General features: G+C 35.9%; 1 protein-coding gene across 1 annotated transcript in view; it reads left to right on the top strand.

Annotated features, from left to right (window-relative positions):
• Positions 1–19,854, top strand: part of PSME4 (proteasome activator subunit 4) — a 100,054-nt gene that overhangs the window by 9,979 nt on the left and 70,221 nt on the right. The window contains 3 exon segments of the mRNA XM_045549600.1: positions 10,059–10,199; positions 10,838–10,954; positions 18,880–18,924. Coding sequence (XP_045405556.1) covers positions 10,059–10,199; positions 10,838–10,954; positions 18,880–18,924 — 303 coding nt within the window.

The following is a 19,854-nucleotide window of genomic DNA, read 5'->3' as shown; positions in this document are numbered from 1 at the left end:
TTTTTGTTTTATTCAGTTATATATATGCACATGTGTGTGTTGGGTTATATATTTATTACTGTGGGTTGAAACCTATTGACTTAACAGGTTTCTTTCTGTACTTCAGATCATATAATCAACACTTACTTATTGACATATAACGATAATAAGAGATGGAAATGAAAAGTTACAATGATTCTAAAATATCAATAACCTGAGGGATCTTTTAAGAGAGCATTAATAGAGTGTTAAATGAGTGGCATAGGTACTATCTGCCACATATTTAGAGGTCATAATGTGCCAGCACTGTGCTTTACATTCATTATTTCATTTAATTCATGTATTCATTTATTTAACTTTCATTCATTCATTCATTTCCTAAAGGGGCTGGTGGAGGGGGATGGCTTGGGACCTGCAGCCAGACTGGCTCTCTTGCCAGACCCCGGAGAGCCAGTAGGTATAGTTAAAAATTAGGCTTAGTGAGGTTGTCCTTACTCCATTTGGGCTGCTATAACAGAATACTATAGACTGGGTGGTTTAAACAGCAAACATTTATTTCTGCCAGTTCTAGAGTCTGGAAGCCTGAGATCAGGGTGTCAGCATAATGGTTTCTAGACAGGCCCTCTTTCTGGCTGATAGTCTCTCTCTTGCTGTGTCCTCACCTGGTGGAGGGGAGAGGAGGAATGGAAGCAAGCACTTTCTAACCTTTCTTATCAAGCACTAATCCCATCATGAGGGCTCCAAGCTCAAGACTGATTACATCCCCCAAATCCTATCTCCATCCTCCATCACCTTGCAGATTAGTGTTATGAATTTTGAGGGGACCCAAAGCATTCAATCCAAAGCAGAGACTATGTTATAGCCAATTTGCCTGATGACCACAGAGGTCTTGCTCTTAACCACTATTTCTATGTCCAGATGAAGGAAAGCTCTCTGGCTAGGTTTATAGCTAGCCTTGAGGTAGGATTTGGTTAGATGAGGAGGAATTCTGAGAAGCTATTTAATGTGGAGGAACAGAGAAATGAATGGGCAAATTTACCATACAACTGGTAAAATCTGTACTCAGAGCACCATACTGAAGTAATTAGTTACCTGTCTCCCTCTCTAGACTATGCTCCAGTGCCATTTGTTGTCTATTTTTATATTCCCATTGCCCGTTGCCATGTTTCTGTCATAAATGACACCCAGTAAAACATTTCAGGGAATGATTTCCTTTATCCATACCTCAAGAGAGAAAAAACTGGGAAAAGAATAGTGGTATTATTATTAGATGTTAATAGTGAATGATGTTATTAGTCTAGAAATTGTTGTCAGTTTTATAAGTCATAAAGAATATAACTCTCAACTCTGATGTGCTAAAGCTCCTGTGAGTGTTGTCCAACCTTTGGCAGATGGGGATACAGAGAAGTGTATGCCTTCCCTCAGGAATGCTATGCTTTGCAAAGATGATAGCCTCCCCTCTTTTTTTTTTTTTTTTTAGTGTGTTTGGAAACTTCTGTTATAAAACCAGTTTAATATGGTTGAATATTTATTGTTGTGTGTGTGTGTTTAAGAATTAGTCCTAGGCCGGGCACGGTGGCTCACGCCTGTAATCCTAGCACTCTAGGAGGCCGAGGCGGGTGGATTGCTCGAAGTCAGGAGTTCGAGACCAGCCTGAGCAAGAGTGAGACCCGGTCTCTACTAAAAATAGAAACAAATTATCTGGACAACTAAAAATATATATAGAAAAAATTAGCCGGGCATGGTGGCGCATGCCTGTAGTCCCAGCTACTCAGGAGGCTGAGGCGGGAGGATCGCTTAAGCCGAGGAGTTTGAGGTTGCTGTGAGCTAGGCTGATGCCACAGCACTCACTCTAGCCCGGGCAACAAAGCGAGACTCTGTCTCAAAAAAAAAAAGAATTAGTCCTAGTGAGGTGTTTTTAATTATGTAAGCCAGTACATTCCTTAAGATATACTTGAACATTCAGTCATTTGAAAAAATGTTTCCCAGAATGTTCACCTTGTTTCTTCTCTGGTTAGAGCTGAGGGTTACATTGGGTGTAGAGGCATGAGTCCTTTTACCAAGTAGCTTTCAGTCATCTAAAAGAATAAAATAATATACGGATACATAACTATAGTGTGAAAATGTGGAAAATACTCAAGTTTGGTACAAGCTATTTAAGGGACAAAGTGGACAGAGATAGTAGTTTTGGTTGAGAAGACTTCATGAAGGAGGAGGGTCTTAAAGGAGTTAGATAGGTTTCCAAAGATATGAACAGATAATTCACAGGAAAACAATCATGTTAAATATATAGTGAGCAAGCTTCTTAAAAAATATTTAATCTTATAACTAAAGAAATATAAATTGAAATGGATTTTATTAGTATTACATTTTTCATGATTTAAATAGATATTTATTTATTTTTATTTTTTTCTTTTTCTTTTTAGTAGAGATGGGGGTCTCACTCTTGCTCAGCCTGGTATTGAACTCCTGAGCTCAAGTGATCCTCCCGCCTTGGCCTCCCAAGAGTGCTAGGATTATAGGCGTGAGCCACCTATAATCAAGTAAATAGATTTTTAAAAGCATGTACAATAGGCCATCTGTATCAGTGGATTCCACATCCATGGCTTCAACAAACTGAGGATTGAAAATATTCAGAAAAAAATTCCACAGAATTCTAAAAAGAAAACTTGAATTTGTCACACACCAAATACTGTGTTGAATCCACATGAATAAAGTGATGTGCAGACATTGTTTTAGGTATTATAAGTAATCTAGAGGTGATTTAAAGTATAGTATATGGTGGATGTGTGTAGGTTATATGCAGCTGAGGGACTTGAGCATCCTTGGATTTTTGTATTTGCAGAAGGTCCTGGAACCAATCCCTCATGGATACCCACGGACAAAATGTGTTTGTATTCTAACCAGTCTGCTAAAGTCCAGTGGTTTTCAAACCTGGGTGAGACACCTGGGGAACTTAAAAAACAACTGGTACCTGGAGCCCCACTGCAGAACAGTTAAATCAAAGTATCTTGCATGTACGCTAATCAGTTGTCTATCACCATAGCCTTGTGAGGAAACCCAGGTTTTACAAATACAGATTAAACGATTAGCCCAAGGGACTGACATAGAGCAGTTTAAATTCTCAGCAAACTTGTAGAACCATACTGCTCCTGATTGAAATCAGTAAATGTTCTACCCAGAGTTGATTATAATGTTACGAGTTGCAAGCAAGCTAGAATGGAAACTTAAGACATTCTCCACTTTAGAGACACCTAATTTACGTTTGTTGCATACCAGCAGTCACTTGGAAGTAATATCGTTTACGTGTTTTGTGTGTGTGTATGTATGTGTGTGTAAGTGTAAGAGAGCGCGAGCTCATCCCTTTTCTTGCTCCTCAGCTCATCCTCTTTGGAGGTGAAATGAGAGAATAAAGAACATTCTGTTGGTTGTGTCTCCTTGCCACAGAAATATGCTGTTCTTGATTTGTTCTTGTACTCAGAGCTGTCTCCTGGGATTCTTGCACCTCCACCCGCAGATGCTCAAGATTATCTTGACCTTGGGTTGCCTATTCAGAGTATAAATTAAGTGATGACAACTTTTTAATCTTTCAAGGTCAATGATCACTTAATATATGATGGAAACTTTGGTTAAAAAAATCAATCACAAAACTCAATACTTCATTTATCTCACTTTTATATATTTAGTTTGCCAGGTGCTTTGATTCTTATATCTCATATCTGACACTCGCCTTATATTTGATTCTGAGTTCTTTGCCTAAAGGACCTATTTTAGTAGCATTATTGTCCTGTACACGTCATTTGCTCTAAAAATCCTTTTTGGATAAATAGGTAATTGAAAGAAAGGAGAAGAGGGGGGTGCCTAAGAAAACCTTTTTATTTGTTCACTTACTATTTCCAGCCGTGAGAAAGCCGTGTCTGCATTTAAAAAAGGGTTTTTTTTTTTTTGTATTCACATGGTTGTCATTGTGCATATATCTGCATTTTTAATATTATATATAGTAATGAGGGACTTACTCTTGAAATAAAATCCAAGTAATTTGTTCCTGATCCTTTGGTTTTTCTCTGCTACTTCTGTCCCCCTTTTTGATGTTTCTATTTGATGACACCTTGGTTAGAGAAGGAAAAGACTGGAACTGATACAGCTACAGCAAAGTGTGTATTTGTTTTGGGTAGGGGAAAGTTGAAATTCCTGTCTGAAATTAATTTTGGAGGTTGTTCAGAGATTTCATTGGTCATGGTATTTTTCCTTAATGTAAAATACTTGTCATTTAGCTCTAGCTGTCAGGTATTAAGGGACATTTCAGAAGGTCCTTATGCCTCAGCATTTATCCAGTATTTTACATTTCGGTAAAGTTTTACCATGTAATTTGTTCCAACATTTAATTTCTGTCTATTTCTCATAGAGAAATAGCTAATTAATCTTTTTGTTGGTGTGATGAATAAAACAATCTTCCTTTAATCACCATTACTTTTATCTGAATGCTATACTAATTAAAATAAAATATATTCTGTAGATTTTTATATTTAGTCTAAAAGTGGTTTTTAGTTGATTGCTTCATATATTTTAGGTATGATCAAGAGTGTTGACTCCATACTTTTTAAGTTCTATTTTTCCTGAAATAATTACCCTCATTTTTGTTTCCTAGTTTATTCTTTTGACCTAGATTCAGAATAATGCTAAATAATAATGATAAGAATAGTCATTGTTGTCCTGAATCTGATTTTAAAGGAAATGCCTTTTGGAGGGGGATTGGTTATTTTATTAAGACTCGTGTGTATTTAAATGATTTGATTTCTTCTTGTTTATACTTACATTAATATTTGCCAATTTGCATTGTATTATAATTAGATTATTTGGCCAGAATGATTCTACTTGTTAAAGTGAGATTTTCATTGTGGCCTAGATTATGACCAGTTTTTATAGGTGCTCTACAGAAGATTGGAAAGACGACAGTTTCTGTAAGCTGAACATTTTCATGTCCTTAAGTCAGCTTTATTAATTATATAATTCAAATCACTTTTAGACAGAATCAGATTGAAATGTTAAGAACTCACACAGTAACAGATTTTGTTGCTGTTCCTCAGCATCTAAAGTTTCCTTTTCTTTGTCAAGACTATGTAATAGGTAGTATTGTATACTTTCATCTGGAGGTACATAATGTCTGGCTCTTTCTGTGATATTAGTAGCTATCCTATATCATTAGGGATTCCATAATGGTGATACTTATATCTTTCACTCTTTGCTTATTTGCTGTAGTTTTCTAAAGAACTTTTCCTTATTAACTATTGTTTTATCCTGAGGTACAGTTTCTTTTTAGAAGTGGTAGGGTAAAGCTTAATTGTTTCCCTTAATTTACCAGTTTTTAAGATAATGACTTGGTTTCCTAGCATTCCTCAAAGGTGTGATCTATTTTTTTTGTGTGTGTGTGCGCACATGCATATACATATGTATGTATATTTATATTTATATATATATATTTTTTGAGAGAGAGAGTCTTGCTCTGTCATCCAGGCTAGAGTGCAGTGGCGTCATCATAGCTCACTGCAACCTCAAACTCCTGGACTCAAGTGATCCTCCTGCCTCAGCCTCCTGAGTAGCTGGGACTACAGGTGCACATCACCACTCCAGCTTATTTTTCTATTTTTTGTAGAGGTGGGTCTCACTATTGCTCAGGCTGGTGTCAAACTCCTGGCCTTAAGCAATCCTCTTGCCTTCGTCTCCCAGAGGTGCTAGGATTACAGGTATGAGCCACCTTGTCTGGCCTATTTTTATGTTTTTTATGAACTCAATGGATTTAACACATTGACTGCCACACTAGAAAAAAAATTTTTTCCTTGGAGCCATGGTGTTTTATTACAAAAATAGAATAAAAACTTTGAAAATAGGCCGGGCGCAGTGGCTCACGCTTGTAATCCTAGCACTCTGGGAGGCCGAGGCGGATGGATCGTTTGAGCTCAGGAGTTCGAGACCAGCCTGAGCAAGAATGAGACCCTGTCTCTACTAAAAATAGAAAGAAATTATATGGACATCTAAAAATATGTGTAGAAAAAATTAGCCGGGCATGATGGCGCATGCCTGTAGTCCCAGCTACTCGGGAGGCTGAGGCAGGAGGATCTTGAGCCCAGGAGTTTGAGGTTGCTGTGAGCTAGGCTGATGCCACGGCACTCACTCTAGCCCGGGCAACAGAGTGAGACTCTGTCTCAAAAAAAAAATAGAAAAAACAAAAAAACTTTGAAAATAAAACTATCATTTCTAATTTAATGAAAAAATTGTTATTTTTAGTTGTTTTCTGTGTGTGAGTTATATACAACTTGAAAAATAGTTCTCACAGCTCCCACGGTGAAGAGATGTGTGAGTTACATATGCTTCATGAGGCCCTGGGCTCAAACTAGTGTGAGTTAAATACAAACTTACATGGCAGTTAATGTGTTAACAATATCCATTGCAGTTAATTACCTTGATTCACACTCATGTCATTTTTTTAGTTGGTGAGAAACCTGTTCAAGTAAGGGACATTTTTCTTAAAGTAATAGTGTAAATGCAAAAATATTGGTTATTTGATTTTAAACATTGTAGTTTATAATAGAAGTTTGATGTGAAATGTTTTTATTGTTAATTTTAATTATAAAAATAATGTCTGTTTTCTTTAGAAAAATTAAAATAAACTGAAATGTATATAGAAATACATGAAAATCACTCAGTTTTACCACTCAGGTAACATTTTATGGTATTTGCTTTATCTCTTTTTTTCCCTGCATGATTTTATATATATATATATATATATATACACACACACACACAAATATCTATGTCTATATATATACATATTTATATGTATGTGTGTGTGTATATTTTTTTAAGAGATGGGGATCTCACTATGTTGCCTAGGCTGGTATGGAATTCATGGAATTCCTGGGCTCCAGTGGGCCCTGAAAATGCTGAGATTATAGCACTGAGGTACTGTGTGCCCGGCCTTCATCCTTTTTTTTTTTTTTTTTTGGAGACAGAGTCTTACTCTGTGACCAGGGCTAGAGTGCAGTGGTATCATCATAGCTCACTGCAGCCTCAAACTCCTGGGCTCAAGCAATCCTCCTGCCTCAGCCTCCCGAGTAGTGGGACTACAGGTGTGCGATGCCACACCCAGATAATTTTTGTACTTTTTGTAAAGATGGGGTCTCGCTATGTTGCTCAGGCTGGTCTTGAACTCCTGGCCTCAAGCAATCCTCTTGCCTTGGCCTCCCAAAGTGCTGGGATTATAGGCATGAGCCACCACACCCAGTACACTCAGTATTTTTGATGAACGAGGTCTAAGTTTGATTCCAAGAATGTGCATTTTGAACAGTCACCCTACATAATTCTGATGCAGTGATCCTTTGACCACATTTTCTTCCCTAAAGATAAATCTATACTCCAATCATGTTTCTAGTCCCGTTTTATCTACATCTCTCTTTTAAAAAATTGGTGTATAGCATTCATTCAATAAAATGTGTTGAACGCGCTGGTCTGAAATGTGTAACTTGATGAATGTTTGTAGATGTGTATACACTCATGGAACCACTACCCAGATTAAGATGTAGAATATTTTCAACATCTGTGAAGTTCTCTATTCCCAATCAATATTCCTTTCCCAGAGATAACCACTACTCACTTGACACCATGGACTAATATTGCTCATTCTTTAAAATGGAGTCATATAATATGCATTTTTTGTGTTTGACTTCTTTGCTCAACATGCTGATTGTGAGATTTATATACATTTTTGTACATGTCTTTGGTTGACATATGCACTATTGCATATATACCTAGTAGTGGGATTGCTGGATAGAACAGGCCTTTGTTTAGCTTTACTATTATAGATAATGTTAATCAGTTTTCCCATAGTGGCTGTTCCCACTATATACTCCTACCAGCAACATGTGAAAGGTCTGGTTGCTCTAGGCTCTTACCAAAAACTGGGTATTTTTACGCTTTTAAATTTTAGCCAGTCTGGTGGGTGTTAAGTGGTACCTTATTGTGCTTTTAATTTGCTTCCACTGATTAATAATGATGTTGAGTATCTTTTACTGATTAATAATAATGTTGAGTATCTGCTTATTAGTCTACTCATCTGTGTGGTGTCTTTTGAGAAGTACCCGTCTTTTTGACCATTTCTTATTGAATTGTTTGTGTCTTACTGATTTGTAGGCGTTCTTTATGTAATTTGGATATCAGTTCTTTGTCAGATATGTGTGTTTCACATGTCTGACTGGGCTTTTTACTTTTAATGATATCTTATTATGAATAGAAGTTACTCTAATGAAGATTAATTTGTTTCTTTTTATGGTTAGTACTTTTTGTACTCTTTTAAAAAAAATCCCTTGGACCACATTTTGAGAAATGCTCAGACTTGAACTGCTTGCTGGTTGGCGAGGAACTGGGGGAAGTAGAAGGAATCCCCCTAAAATCTTCTTTGTCAGCAGCTGTAGTGTAGACCTTCTAGGAATCCCTCTCTCTCTTTATAGTATTAAAATTGGGGCCTCGTGAATATTACGTTCCTAATGTTAAACAGTTGTCTGTACTGCAGTAGAAGCAATGGGCCGTAGCTAAGTTATTTCTGTGGCTTAGAGCAGCATTTCTGCAGTTTTTCCACAAAAGTGTCCTAACCACAGGGGGAGAGCAAGTCCATAACTCCGGAGGTATCTGGAGTCTTAACAAGGCCTGAAGCAGCCGTGGAAAGCAGGGAATATTTCTTTGAATTCTTCTGTTTTATCTTTATCTTAAAAATGAGTGCCAGTTTTTAAGGAGATAGTTTGTTTTTATTTAAAATAGCATTTTTCTCAACCAGCTCTTTTTTTTTTTTTAAAAAAGGGAAAAATATAAAATAGAATTTTAATGATTTAAGCATTTACTTCTAAATTTAGAGTGAAATTGAAGGAGGCTTCAGGAGACTGTATCATGTTTATTCAGCAGCTTGAAGTATCTTTGGCAGCCTTGGGATAGGCAGCGGTCCCCAACCTTTTTGGCACCATTGATTGGTTTTATGGAAGACAGTTTTTCCACAGATGGAGGGGTGGGGGGATGTGGTCTGAGGAACTCTGCAGCATGGTGTGTGTGTGGCCCTGGGGTTATGGGGCGTGAGGGGGTGTTGGGGACTGCAGGGTTAGGGTATTCGTATATTGTCTTCACTAATCCTTGTGCTTTACCGTTCTGTGGTGGTTAAGAAACTTTTACAGTAATGACCAGTTGAGTTTCCCTTATCTGAAATGCTTGGGACCAGAAGTGTTTTGGATTTCAGATTTTTTTGGATTTTGGAATATTTGCATTATATACTTACTGGTTGAGCATCTCAAATCTCGAAATTCAAAATGCTTCAGTGAGTATTTCTTTGAGAATGTTGGTGCTCAGAAAGTTTCAGATTTTGGAACATTACAGATTTTGGATTTTCTGAATAGGAATACTCAACCTGTACTGCAGAGTCAAAACAAGATCTAAGGTCTCATTGCTGCTTCCCCTATACTGTCTGGTCTCATATTATTAAGGTTAGGTGATGGTATTAAACCTTGAAGTGACAGAAAAGAGCTGAATAAATTCAGAACAGCCTGAGGAAATAAAAAAGAATGCTTTTTAATAGACCAAGAATTTTGAGGAATTTCAGGAAGATAGAAAAGCAGTTAGGTATCCTAACTTTAGAAGTTAAGCGTAAGTTTAATTTTATTTTAGCTGTTGGGAAAATGCTAAAGACCATATAACAGATAAGAGAGCATTAGTATTCCCAACCCTGGTAACCACTTTCTGTTTTCTGTTTCTATGAGTTTGATTACTTTAGATACCTGATAAAAATAGCACCATGCAGTATTTGTCTTTTATGAATGGTTTATTTCACTTGAGGTTCATCTTTGTTGTATCATATGACGGGATTTCCTTCTTTTTTTAAGGCCAAACAATCCATCGTATTTAATATACATTTTCTTTATCCATTCATCCCTTCATGGACATTCAGGTTGCTTCTACGTCTTGACTAGTATGGATAATGCTGTGTGAACATGGGTGTGTCACTATACCTATTTTTAAAGGCTGTATCTATTTTTCTCTTGCAGATATATTAGACTTTATGGGAGAAAATTTAGCAAAGAAGATCATGTTCTTTTTATTAAGTTATTGTATGAGCTGGTATCAATTCCAAAATTAGAAATCAGCATGATGCAGGGATTTGCCCGCCTCCTGATCAACTTGTTAAAGTAAGTCCATTTTCTATGATTTCTGCTAAGGTTTTTTTGTTTGTTTGTTTCTTCAGGATTTTAGAGAATGAGAACTAAGTGCTTTTGGTAAGAAGACCAAGTCTTAAATTGCCAATTTGGAGAAAAGATTGCAGAAAACACTATCATAAGTTTAATCATATGTGTTAATCTTTTAGTTAAAACTCCATCTCCTCCATGAAGTCTTCTCTTCTCTAGCATACATTGTGCTATATTTTGTCTGATTGTGTTTTTTTATGCTAATTATCTTCCCTCATGGATTATAAATCCCTTGAGAAGATAGGGATCATAGATTCTTTTGCAAGTAAAAGCAACATTATGGTAGCATTAAGTATTCCATAGATAGTGTTGGAAAATATGAAATTCATCTGCAATAACGGTGACACAAACTTAATGCCCCTTTTTACCCAGTGCTCTTTGAGGTTTGAGCAGCAGCACAAATCTGGTTTATTCTTCCTAATACTGTGTTGTGCCAGTGAGTGGCTGTGGAGGGGGAAAAGCAAAACCATATGAGCAGCAATATTTAACTGTCTTTCCTGTGTAGTATTTATGATATACACACATCTGTGTACACATCCATACATAGGTATCTTCCCCCCACCCTTTTTTTTTTCATAAAGGAAAAAGGAACTTCTTTCAAGAGATGATTTGGAGTTACCCTGGAGACCACTTTATGACATGGTGGAAAGAATATTATATTCCAAGACAGAGCACCTGGGATTAAATTGGTTTCCTAAGTAAGTGTTTCCATTTAAAGTACTTGTTTGGGGGCACTTGGCAGCTTTTAGGGGATCATGGTTGAAAAATGTTTGGTTGGGCCGGGCGCGGTGGCTCACGCCTGTAATCCTAGCACTCTGGGAGGCCGAGGCGGGTGGATCGCTCAAGGTCAGGAGTTCGAGACCAGCCTGAGCAAGAATGAGACCCCGTCTCTACTAAAAATAGAAACAAATTATCTGGACAACTAACATATATATAGAAAAAATTAGCCAGGCATGGTGGCGCATGCCTATAGTCCCAGCTACTGGGGAGGCTAAGGCAGTAGGATCGCTTGAGCCCAGGAGTTTGAGGTTGCTGTGAGCTAGGCTGATGCCATGGCACTCACTCTAGCCTGGGCAACACAGAGAGACTCTGTCTCAAAAAAAAAAAGAAAAATGTTTGATTGTTTGAAATAAACAAGCAAATAAACATTTTAATGTGCTCATTTCTATGTAACTTGTCTCCTATAACAATCCACTGGCCTCTTTAAACTATTTCTGAAGCTGTACTTCCTAAGACTTTGTTACCAATATATTACTAATAGCTAACTTCACTATACTGGACAAAGAAAAGAAAGCAAGAGATTTCTGTTTGAACTTGAATTTTTGTCGTTGGAAGTAATGCACGTTTGGCATTCTTCATAAAATATCCACATGTATTTTAATTCTTTGAGTAAAGCAAGTGCTTTAAAAAGAGAAGCTTTGCATATTCCAGAAGACACCCATATTCCAGAGAACACACAATCCCAGTCATGGCACCAGAAAAAATAAAGAAGCCTCAGTTTCAGTGATTGGCTGTTGTTAGAGCACAAACTATTCAACTGCGCAGAGACTGGTTTATGTTATTTCCTAGTAATATTTAGACTAAATCTCATGGTGATTATTGACTTCTTGCACATACACCCTGCCTCTTCAAACCTCTAATTTTTGTATGTTTTGTATTCTGAATTTACAGAGTAAATAGAATCATGTGCCTTTTTTGGTTAATTGTGATTTCAGACTTGACTACCAAGTATCATTTCTGTTTAGTTGTGATCTAGCTCTTAATTTTCTCAATTTTAGCATGTTTGGCTTAAAAAATTGCTCTTAAATTTGTGTTTAAGGTTGACTTTTAGGAAGTTTTTCTGCAGTTTTTAATAGCTGTTTCCTCTCATTGTCTAGAGTCATTTGTCATATGTTTATATACTCATTTCCTAAAGAATACCATTCTATGTACCTATATTAATTTCCTTGTTCTCGTTTATAAATCAAGTCTTTAAAGTCTGTTTGTGTGGTTTCTCTCTCAATCTTAGACATGTCTACATTATTTCATTATTTCTTGTAGCCTCTCCAGCTCAGTTCATTTAACCCATGATTAACCCTTAGGTTTCACTTAGGTCAGCAGTCTGTGCTCCTTACCATAGAATTTTTTGAAAATAATTATAGATGGCAGATGTGAAATTATATAAATGGAAAGGGTGAAAAAAAGATCCTGAACTTAGGTCCTAACTGGTTTGAGGCAATTTTGGACAAGTAGAGTGGTCAGAAGTCATTTATTTCCTGAAAGTTTCATATGTTATAATAATGAAACTCATTTCAACCATAAAAATATCAAATTTTATCTTAAAACTGAATGATACAATGTGCAATGTGCTTTTACAATTATTCTGAAAGCCCCAAGTTTAATATAAAGCTTTGTTGCAGAGATCCTTTTGAGTGTTAATTTCTGCTGCGGGGAGCATGGCTTGTACTGGATTGACCGAGTCTTCTTTAAATATGAGCTTAGGGAATTTCTGACTTGGCATCACCATTTCATAGATTTCAGAGACCTTTGAACTGTGTTCAAATCAGTTTCTTTCTGAGATTTTTCTGGCTGATTATTTGGCTTACTTGCCACATGAAGGGGAAGGGAAGGTGACTTCTTCAGTAATTCCTTGTTTTTAAATATGTCCTTTCTCTGTTACTTCATAACTTCCTGCCTTGCAGGTGTACCTTTGCAAAGGCAGCTACTTCTTTTAAAGTCCTGTGTGGTCATTAATAAATATCTGTGGCTCTCCTCCTCCAGTAGTACTAGCTGTTTGCCTGAAAGTTTTCTGTTAGTGCCTGTATCAGTCAGTGCTTATTAAGTTCCAGCGCTGCATCTTGATATCCTGCTTACCATGTCTCTTCCTGAAGTGGTACCGTCATCCTTGCTTTTAAAAGTTTCACTTTGGCTGTTCTTGGTCTTTTTTTTTTTTTTTTTTGTTCTCGGTCTTTTAAAGAGACATCATGACTCTGCTGAAATTGTTGCTTGATTTAAAGCAGTGACTCAACTCTTAACAGACTCCGCACTCCATTTTGCATTTTGTAATTACCTATTGTAAAATGAAATTCATAGATAATATTACCTACTTAGACTCACTACCTATACTCAGTGGCAAAAATAAATTATTTTGAGTATTATCATCTTGAATATATTCCGACACATTGTGAAACAGTTTTGTCAGCTGACTACATGTGTTTCTGTACTATTTTTAGAATACTATTTTTATAATGAAGAATAAAAGGTTGCTTGATTTGTTAACTGTTTATCTTTCAAATCTTAAACTCATGTGTCTTATGTATTTGTCCTTATTGTCCTGCTTAGAGCGCCGTGTATTTCAACATGATTTTAAAAGCTAGTTCTGTTGTTTGGAGCAAAGATGATCAACTTTCATCTCCCTTCCCTTCCTCCTTTTTTCCTTTTTTCTTCCTTTTCTCTTTCCTTATCCCGTCTCCTACCCTTGTGTTTCTTCTGTTTTTCTCTACCTGCCTTTCTTCTTTCTGTCTGCCTTTTTGCCTCAGGCACAGAAGACCCTTTTGACTCTCCTCCTCTGTTTCTACTTTCTACTGGAGAAGTAATTTGTAGGGCTTTTTATGTAATCAAAAAAGCAAAATTGGAAAGGGGATAATTGTGAACTTGACACTGGCAATGTAAGAATTGACTGTTGTTTACTTTATAAAAGAAGCTTATAAATTTTATGGACATGGTTTTATTTCATAAAACAGTGTCCCATATACTTACTTTCAGTAGCATATTGCATGTTACAAATATAGGCAGCACTACTCACCAGATGTGGGGGAATTATGCATAGATAGTTTTTATAAATGGGCATGGACAGTTCATATTTGAATTGCTGTGTTTATAAATATGTTTAGTTTTATTACCACTAATTTAATTTTTGTGGGTGGTGATAATGGTTTGCGTATTTTCATCATGAATAGTTTGGACCTATATAACTTATTTACTGTTTTTCTAATTTTTTTTTTTTTAGTATTTGTTTTTATTTTATATTTACTGTTCTAAGGGTATCTTATAATGTACTTTCACTTTTCATATTAATCTGCTTCTGCAGAAATTTGATATCTTCTTTTTCTGGTACTTGTTCTTGGTCTTTATTGATCTATCAAGGGGCCATTTGAATTGGTACTCTTATTTTTAAGATACAGTTAAATGCTTTGTCCTCCTCTCTCCCCATTCACTGCATCAAAAGGCCATGTTCTATTTAATAGACATCTTTTTGGGGTTTCTTGGCACATATGATAACATTCCTCAGCTTAAGTTACTACTAGGCAGCTCATGAATGATCTCTAGTACAGAATTTAACATGATAATGAAATGATGGGAGTTAATTTCTGAGGACTCGTTGAAATTTAAAATAGTTTTTATAGTTATTTTGTTAATAAGCAATGATTATTAATATGGTATTTGCAATGATTTTTAATGTATTATTTGAGGAGCATTTTATTTGCTTTTTTATTTTTGAGACAGTCTTGCTCTGGCATCCTGGATAGATTGTAGTGGCGTCATCATAGTTCACTGCAACCTCAAACTCCCGGGCCCAAGCAATCTTCCTCTCTTAACCTCCCAGGTAGCCAGGACTATAGGTATGCCTCATGACGCCTGGGTAATTTTTCTGTTTAGTGGAGACGGAGTCTCATTCCTACTCAGACTGTTCTCAAACTCCTGAGCTCAAGCAGCTCTCTCGCTTTGGCCTCCCAGATGTGAGCCATTGCGTCTGTGCTGTTCTTTAAAATATTCTACTATTATTTAGAAATTAGAGAATATGTGGTTGATTTTTATTAATGATTTTGATAATGTGTCCTCCAAAAGTTGTCTGTGTGCTATAATGATCTTTCTTTAAAAACTGATCTTTTAAAAGCAATTTTAAAAAATACTTGGTTCAAATTCCTCAGACTTGTCATCATTTAAAGCAACTGTGCATGCTCTTTTTACATGAGTAGTAAGGATTACTATAATTTCTTAGCATTTTCAATAAAGGTATACTTTTTTAAGTAATTTTAATGAAAAGCCAATGTTAATGCTGCATCAGTGGTGAAAATTTACTTTATTTATACCTTTCTTAATGGTGAAATTATCTTAACCCTAATTTTGAGTGTAGTGGCTATGAAAAAATGACTACTTAATAATTTAACTGAGCAATAATATTAGATTTTGAGGATTAGATATAAGATGGATAATGTTTGACTGACTTATGGTGGATCTATTTAGATTTAGAGAAAGCAGGTAAAACTGACTTTTAGGTGAAATGTTGGCACATGCTTAAGAAAAGAAATACTGTATAAGCAGTTACCATTAAATTACAAGGGGATTAAGGCAGATATGTACAGAATATGGCATTGTTACAGTTTCCCATCTGATTTATGAAAAATTAAATAGGATTATTCTGAAATTAAATTTTAATTCAAGAATTGTCAAGTGAAGCTTTAAGTAAGTACTTCTGGCTATGAGCAGTCCAGTTTGCTCTCATCTTGAATGTACCATTTGCTGTACATTTCTATGGTTTAGAAGTGAATATTGTCCTGATAGTTACATAAGGCCAAGGAGGCAGGAGGCATAAACCTCCCAAGATTATATAAGTTCACTATCTTCAGTAAGTAGAGTAACTAGAGGCTAAGGCTCTTGCTGTTCCTCAGGCTTATCTGCTACATATTTGGCATTTACTTTATTAATATCATCATAAGAAATGTCATCATAAGGAAATTGAGGCCCAGAGAAGAAAATTCATACAGAGCCATTGGTTGAAACTGGAACAAGAGCTTAAGAACTGGGACAAGAACTCACTTTCTGCCCTTAATATAATAATAAGGTGGTGGTTTGGGAGGAATTTCCTATTTTGATGTGATATCCTAAATCATAAATTAATAGCAACTCGGGGGCAATAGAATCAATGTGAAAGCAAAGTCAGCACAAAATTTCAGTTCTTAAGGAAATTGTAAATATAGTTTATTTTGGCTAAGTATGAAATAATAATTAACATTTGTTGTCCTTAATTCTGGGCCACACAACTGCTTTCTATACATTATCTCATTTAATTTTTGTTAACAGCTCTATGAGAGGTAGGTATTATTGCTCATATTGATGAAAAAACTGAGCTATATTATTACACTATATTATTACACTACTAGGGAGTAGTAGAACTGGTATTCAAAATCAGGTCTGTCTGACTGTAATCTCAAACTGTGAACCATTACATGCTCTATTATGGCTGTCTTTGTCAACTTAACATACCTTTTCTAAGAGGAAATAGGGTATGAGAAAACCCAACCAAAGCTTAGTCACTCTGTAGATCCTGTAGATAGATCCCTTTTGATTTTTTTTTTTTAAAAAAAAAAGTGTTTTGAATTGTTACCACTTTAATATGATAAATTTCCAACAATTGGAAAGTATGTAGTGATTATTCACTCCCTCTAAAAATTAGTGAAAAATATAGTCTAGTAGCATCTAGCCTTAACCTTTCATTTTATTTTTAAACAGAAACATTGTTCCCTTCATCTTGAGAGATTACAAGAATCACAAAAGGTCACTATACAGATATCACAGGTTAGAGAGATTGTACCCTTTTCTGAATAAAGAGCATAAACCCAATGGTACAGGCCTTATATTTAAGAAGGGGTTGAAATTGACTTTTAGATGAACTAAATCACATTCCCACATACTCTGATCCTCTAATGAGTGAAGTGATGCTATGAAGTGTTGTGATTAACTCCTTATTCTTCTGAAGATTGAAGGGAACTGGAGAGAACATGTAGCTTTATAGCCTTTTAAGACTTGCTTTCTAGACTCATTTTTGACATAATGTGAAAGTTTGTTGAATTAGGAAAATTACTAAGTGAAAACAGCAGATTTTTTGTGTAGCACTGTCTCTCAAAGGAGTTGCCACAAAACCAGTAAAATAAATGTAAAGTTAATAAGAACATAAACTTTAGGGGCTGGTAGAATTATGTATCTTCTGCTCATTTCCACTGACAGATAATTTACCATTTTAGAATTACTTTTCTAATAATCTGCATTTAAATTGAGCTATATGTCGTTTGAAACTGGATGGGTCTTTAACTTTGGTTGTTAATTTTATTAATTTGTTACTAAATGAGAGTCTTCAAACTAAAAGACCCAAGATCTGTGCTCTTTGTTGCCCTGATATGTTTATTAAGTATCATAAGGAAATAGATAGCTAAAGAAATACATATGAACACATAGCTGTGTTATAAGCACTTGGGAAATGCCTCAGAAGTAAAAATCACAGTTGTGGTTGTCAGGGAGCTTTAAATGTAGTTGGAAAGAAGTTTGCCCCTTTTTTACCCAGCAAACTTAGAAATGGTGTTTCTGAATTGCTTACCGTTTTTTGTGAAGAAAGTAGAACCTCTCTCAGATGATCAGAGAAAATGCTTTATGATGGCCCTCTGGCCGTGTGGCCTTCGTTTTTACTTTAGAATTCATCGCATGACTGTAGTCTGGTTTCCTCTTCAGTTAATTTTTCTCTGAGTAGTTTTGAAATTAAAGAGGATTCCTACTGCTCCAAGTAAGGAGATTATAGTTTTTTCTCTTGGTTATATAATATGTTGATTACTTGTGCTGAGATTGCTTTGTGTTATTCCTTGGAATTTCTTTGCAGATTAGTTCTTAAGCTTTCAGAGAAGTTGGATAGACTTTTGGGCTTAAGAATTTCAAGAAGTTTAATAAGAAAGTGTCAGGTGCCTGAAAGTTACCCTTTTCCCCTATATTTTCTTTTCTTTTCTTTTTTTCCCTGAGATTTGGGGACTTTACTTATACACATCATACTGTAAGTAGTCATGCATGTATTTTAAAATTCCAGTTGATAGTTACCTAATGCCCCTTTATTTATTTTATTTGTTTGCACTTAACTCTTTTGACTGTTAATATCTAGTTAATAATTTAAATATTCCATTCTGCTCATGTGTTAAACCAGTACACATTAGCCTTTTCATAAAAACAGAAATGATGATAAATTCATACACAAAATTTTGTGTTGGTCTCCTATATTCACTTGAGGCACCTACAGGTTGGAAAATAAGTTAGAGTTTTAGATGTTATTCAGCTAACTTTGTAAGTAGCTGGTCAAAGAGATGACTGTTGCTCTTTTTGATGATTGTTGCTGGCAGTAAAGTGCCTTGGAGGGTGATAGAACTCTCACTTGATATGAAAACTAACTGTGGCAGCTGCTGATAGAAACACACCAGAGTTTGGTATGTCTGCTGCTTGTATTTTGATATAAAAGCACTCAGTAAAAATTATTATTTGGAAATTTAAGCCACTTGAGCATAGTTGTTCATGCATTCTTAAGTATGGTTGTTGCTGCCTATTTTGTAAAGATTGAAAATAATTCATGCTTTCCCCAGTGTAGTGTTTTCTTCCCATTAGTTCATAGCAGAGAGAGCAAAATGAACATGAAGGAAAGAGTAGATTAAGAAGTTTAGGTACTTAATCCTTGAAAGTCTGTATGAAAGAGAAGGATTAGTTATTACTTGTAAACAGATAATATCTGAATGTACAAGCATATCTTAGAAATATTTATTTATTGAATTAGATGTGTTCTTAAAATATACCAGTCTAATTTATCAAATGGCTTTCTTCCCCCTCCCCCCAGTTCTGTAGAAAATGTTCTCAAAACACTCGTGAAAAGCTGCCGACCGTAAGTAACTTCTCAGTTTATAAAGCCTCTTTTTGTTTGTCCCCATCTTTAGTGTGATTTGAAGAGGAAATTAAAGGTGTAAATACTTTCTGACATTGTGATGTTACTCACAACATACCATTTCTAACTCTTGAATTGAATTTTTCGGATATCTTTTTTTTTTTTTAATTTTCATTTTTTTTAGATATAAGAGTCTCTGTTGCCCAGGCTGGAGTGCAGTGGCACAATCATAGCTCACTGTAGCCTCAAACTCCTGGGCTTAAGTGATCCTCCTGCCTCACCCTCCCAAGTAGCTGGGACTACAGGTGCATACCACTATGCCTGGATAAGTTATTTTAATTTTTTGTAGAGATGGGATCTCACTATGTTGCCCAGGCTAGTTTTGAACTCTTGGCCTCAAGCTATCTTCCTGCCTCAGTCTCCTGAAGTGCTGGGATTACAGGCGTGAGCACGTTTTTCAGATTTCATTCATAAGTTTAGAAATTTTAAAGTCACCCATTATAAAATAATACCATAATTTATATACAATTGCCTTATTTGAAAGATTTTCCTAGAGTATCGTTATTTGTTATTCAGGTTAAAAATATGTGTAATGCTAAGAAGATGGTCCATATTTTTTTTCTACTGTGTTTTCTTTTTTGGAGTGGGGGGAGTTCACTGCAGGCCCGGGCTACAGCCAGGTCAAGTGCCTGATTTATTCAGACAGTAAAGGCCTGAGCACGACTCAGCCCCAGCTTTTCCATGGTTTGAAGGCAACAGGGAACAAGGCAGGAATCTAGAAAAACAATGTGTGGATCCAGTCAGGAAAGACCCTGCTAAGTCAGCTTAAGGCAAAGACTGCGCCAAGGTGAGAGATGAAAGAGGTGACAGAAAAGCCTTGTGGCAGCTTGAGCCATGACAAGTAGCTGGGATGCTGGAACACTCCTGGGC

Source organism: Lemur catta, chromosome 4 (assembly GCF_020740605.2).
Source record: "Lemur catta isolate mLemCat1 chromosome 4, mLemCat1.pri, whole genome shotgun sequence".
Classification (NCBI taxonomy): domain Eukaryota; kingdom Metazoa; phylum Chordata; class Mammalia; order Primates; family Lemuridae; genus Lemur; species Lemur catta.
This window is presented reverse-complemented; position numbering and strand designations above follow the sequence as displayed.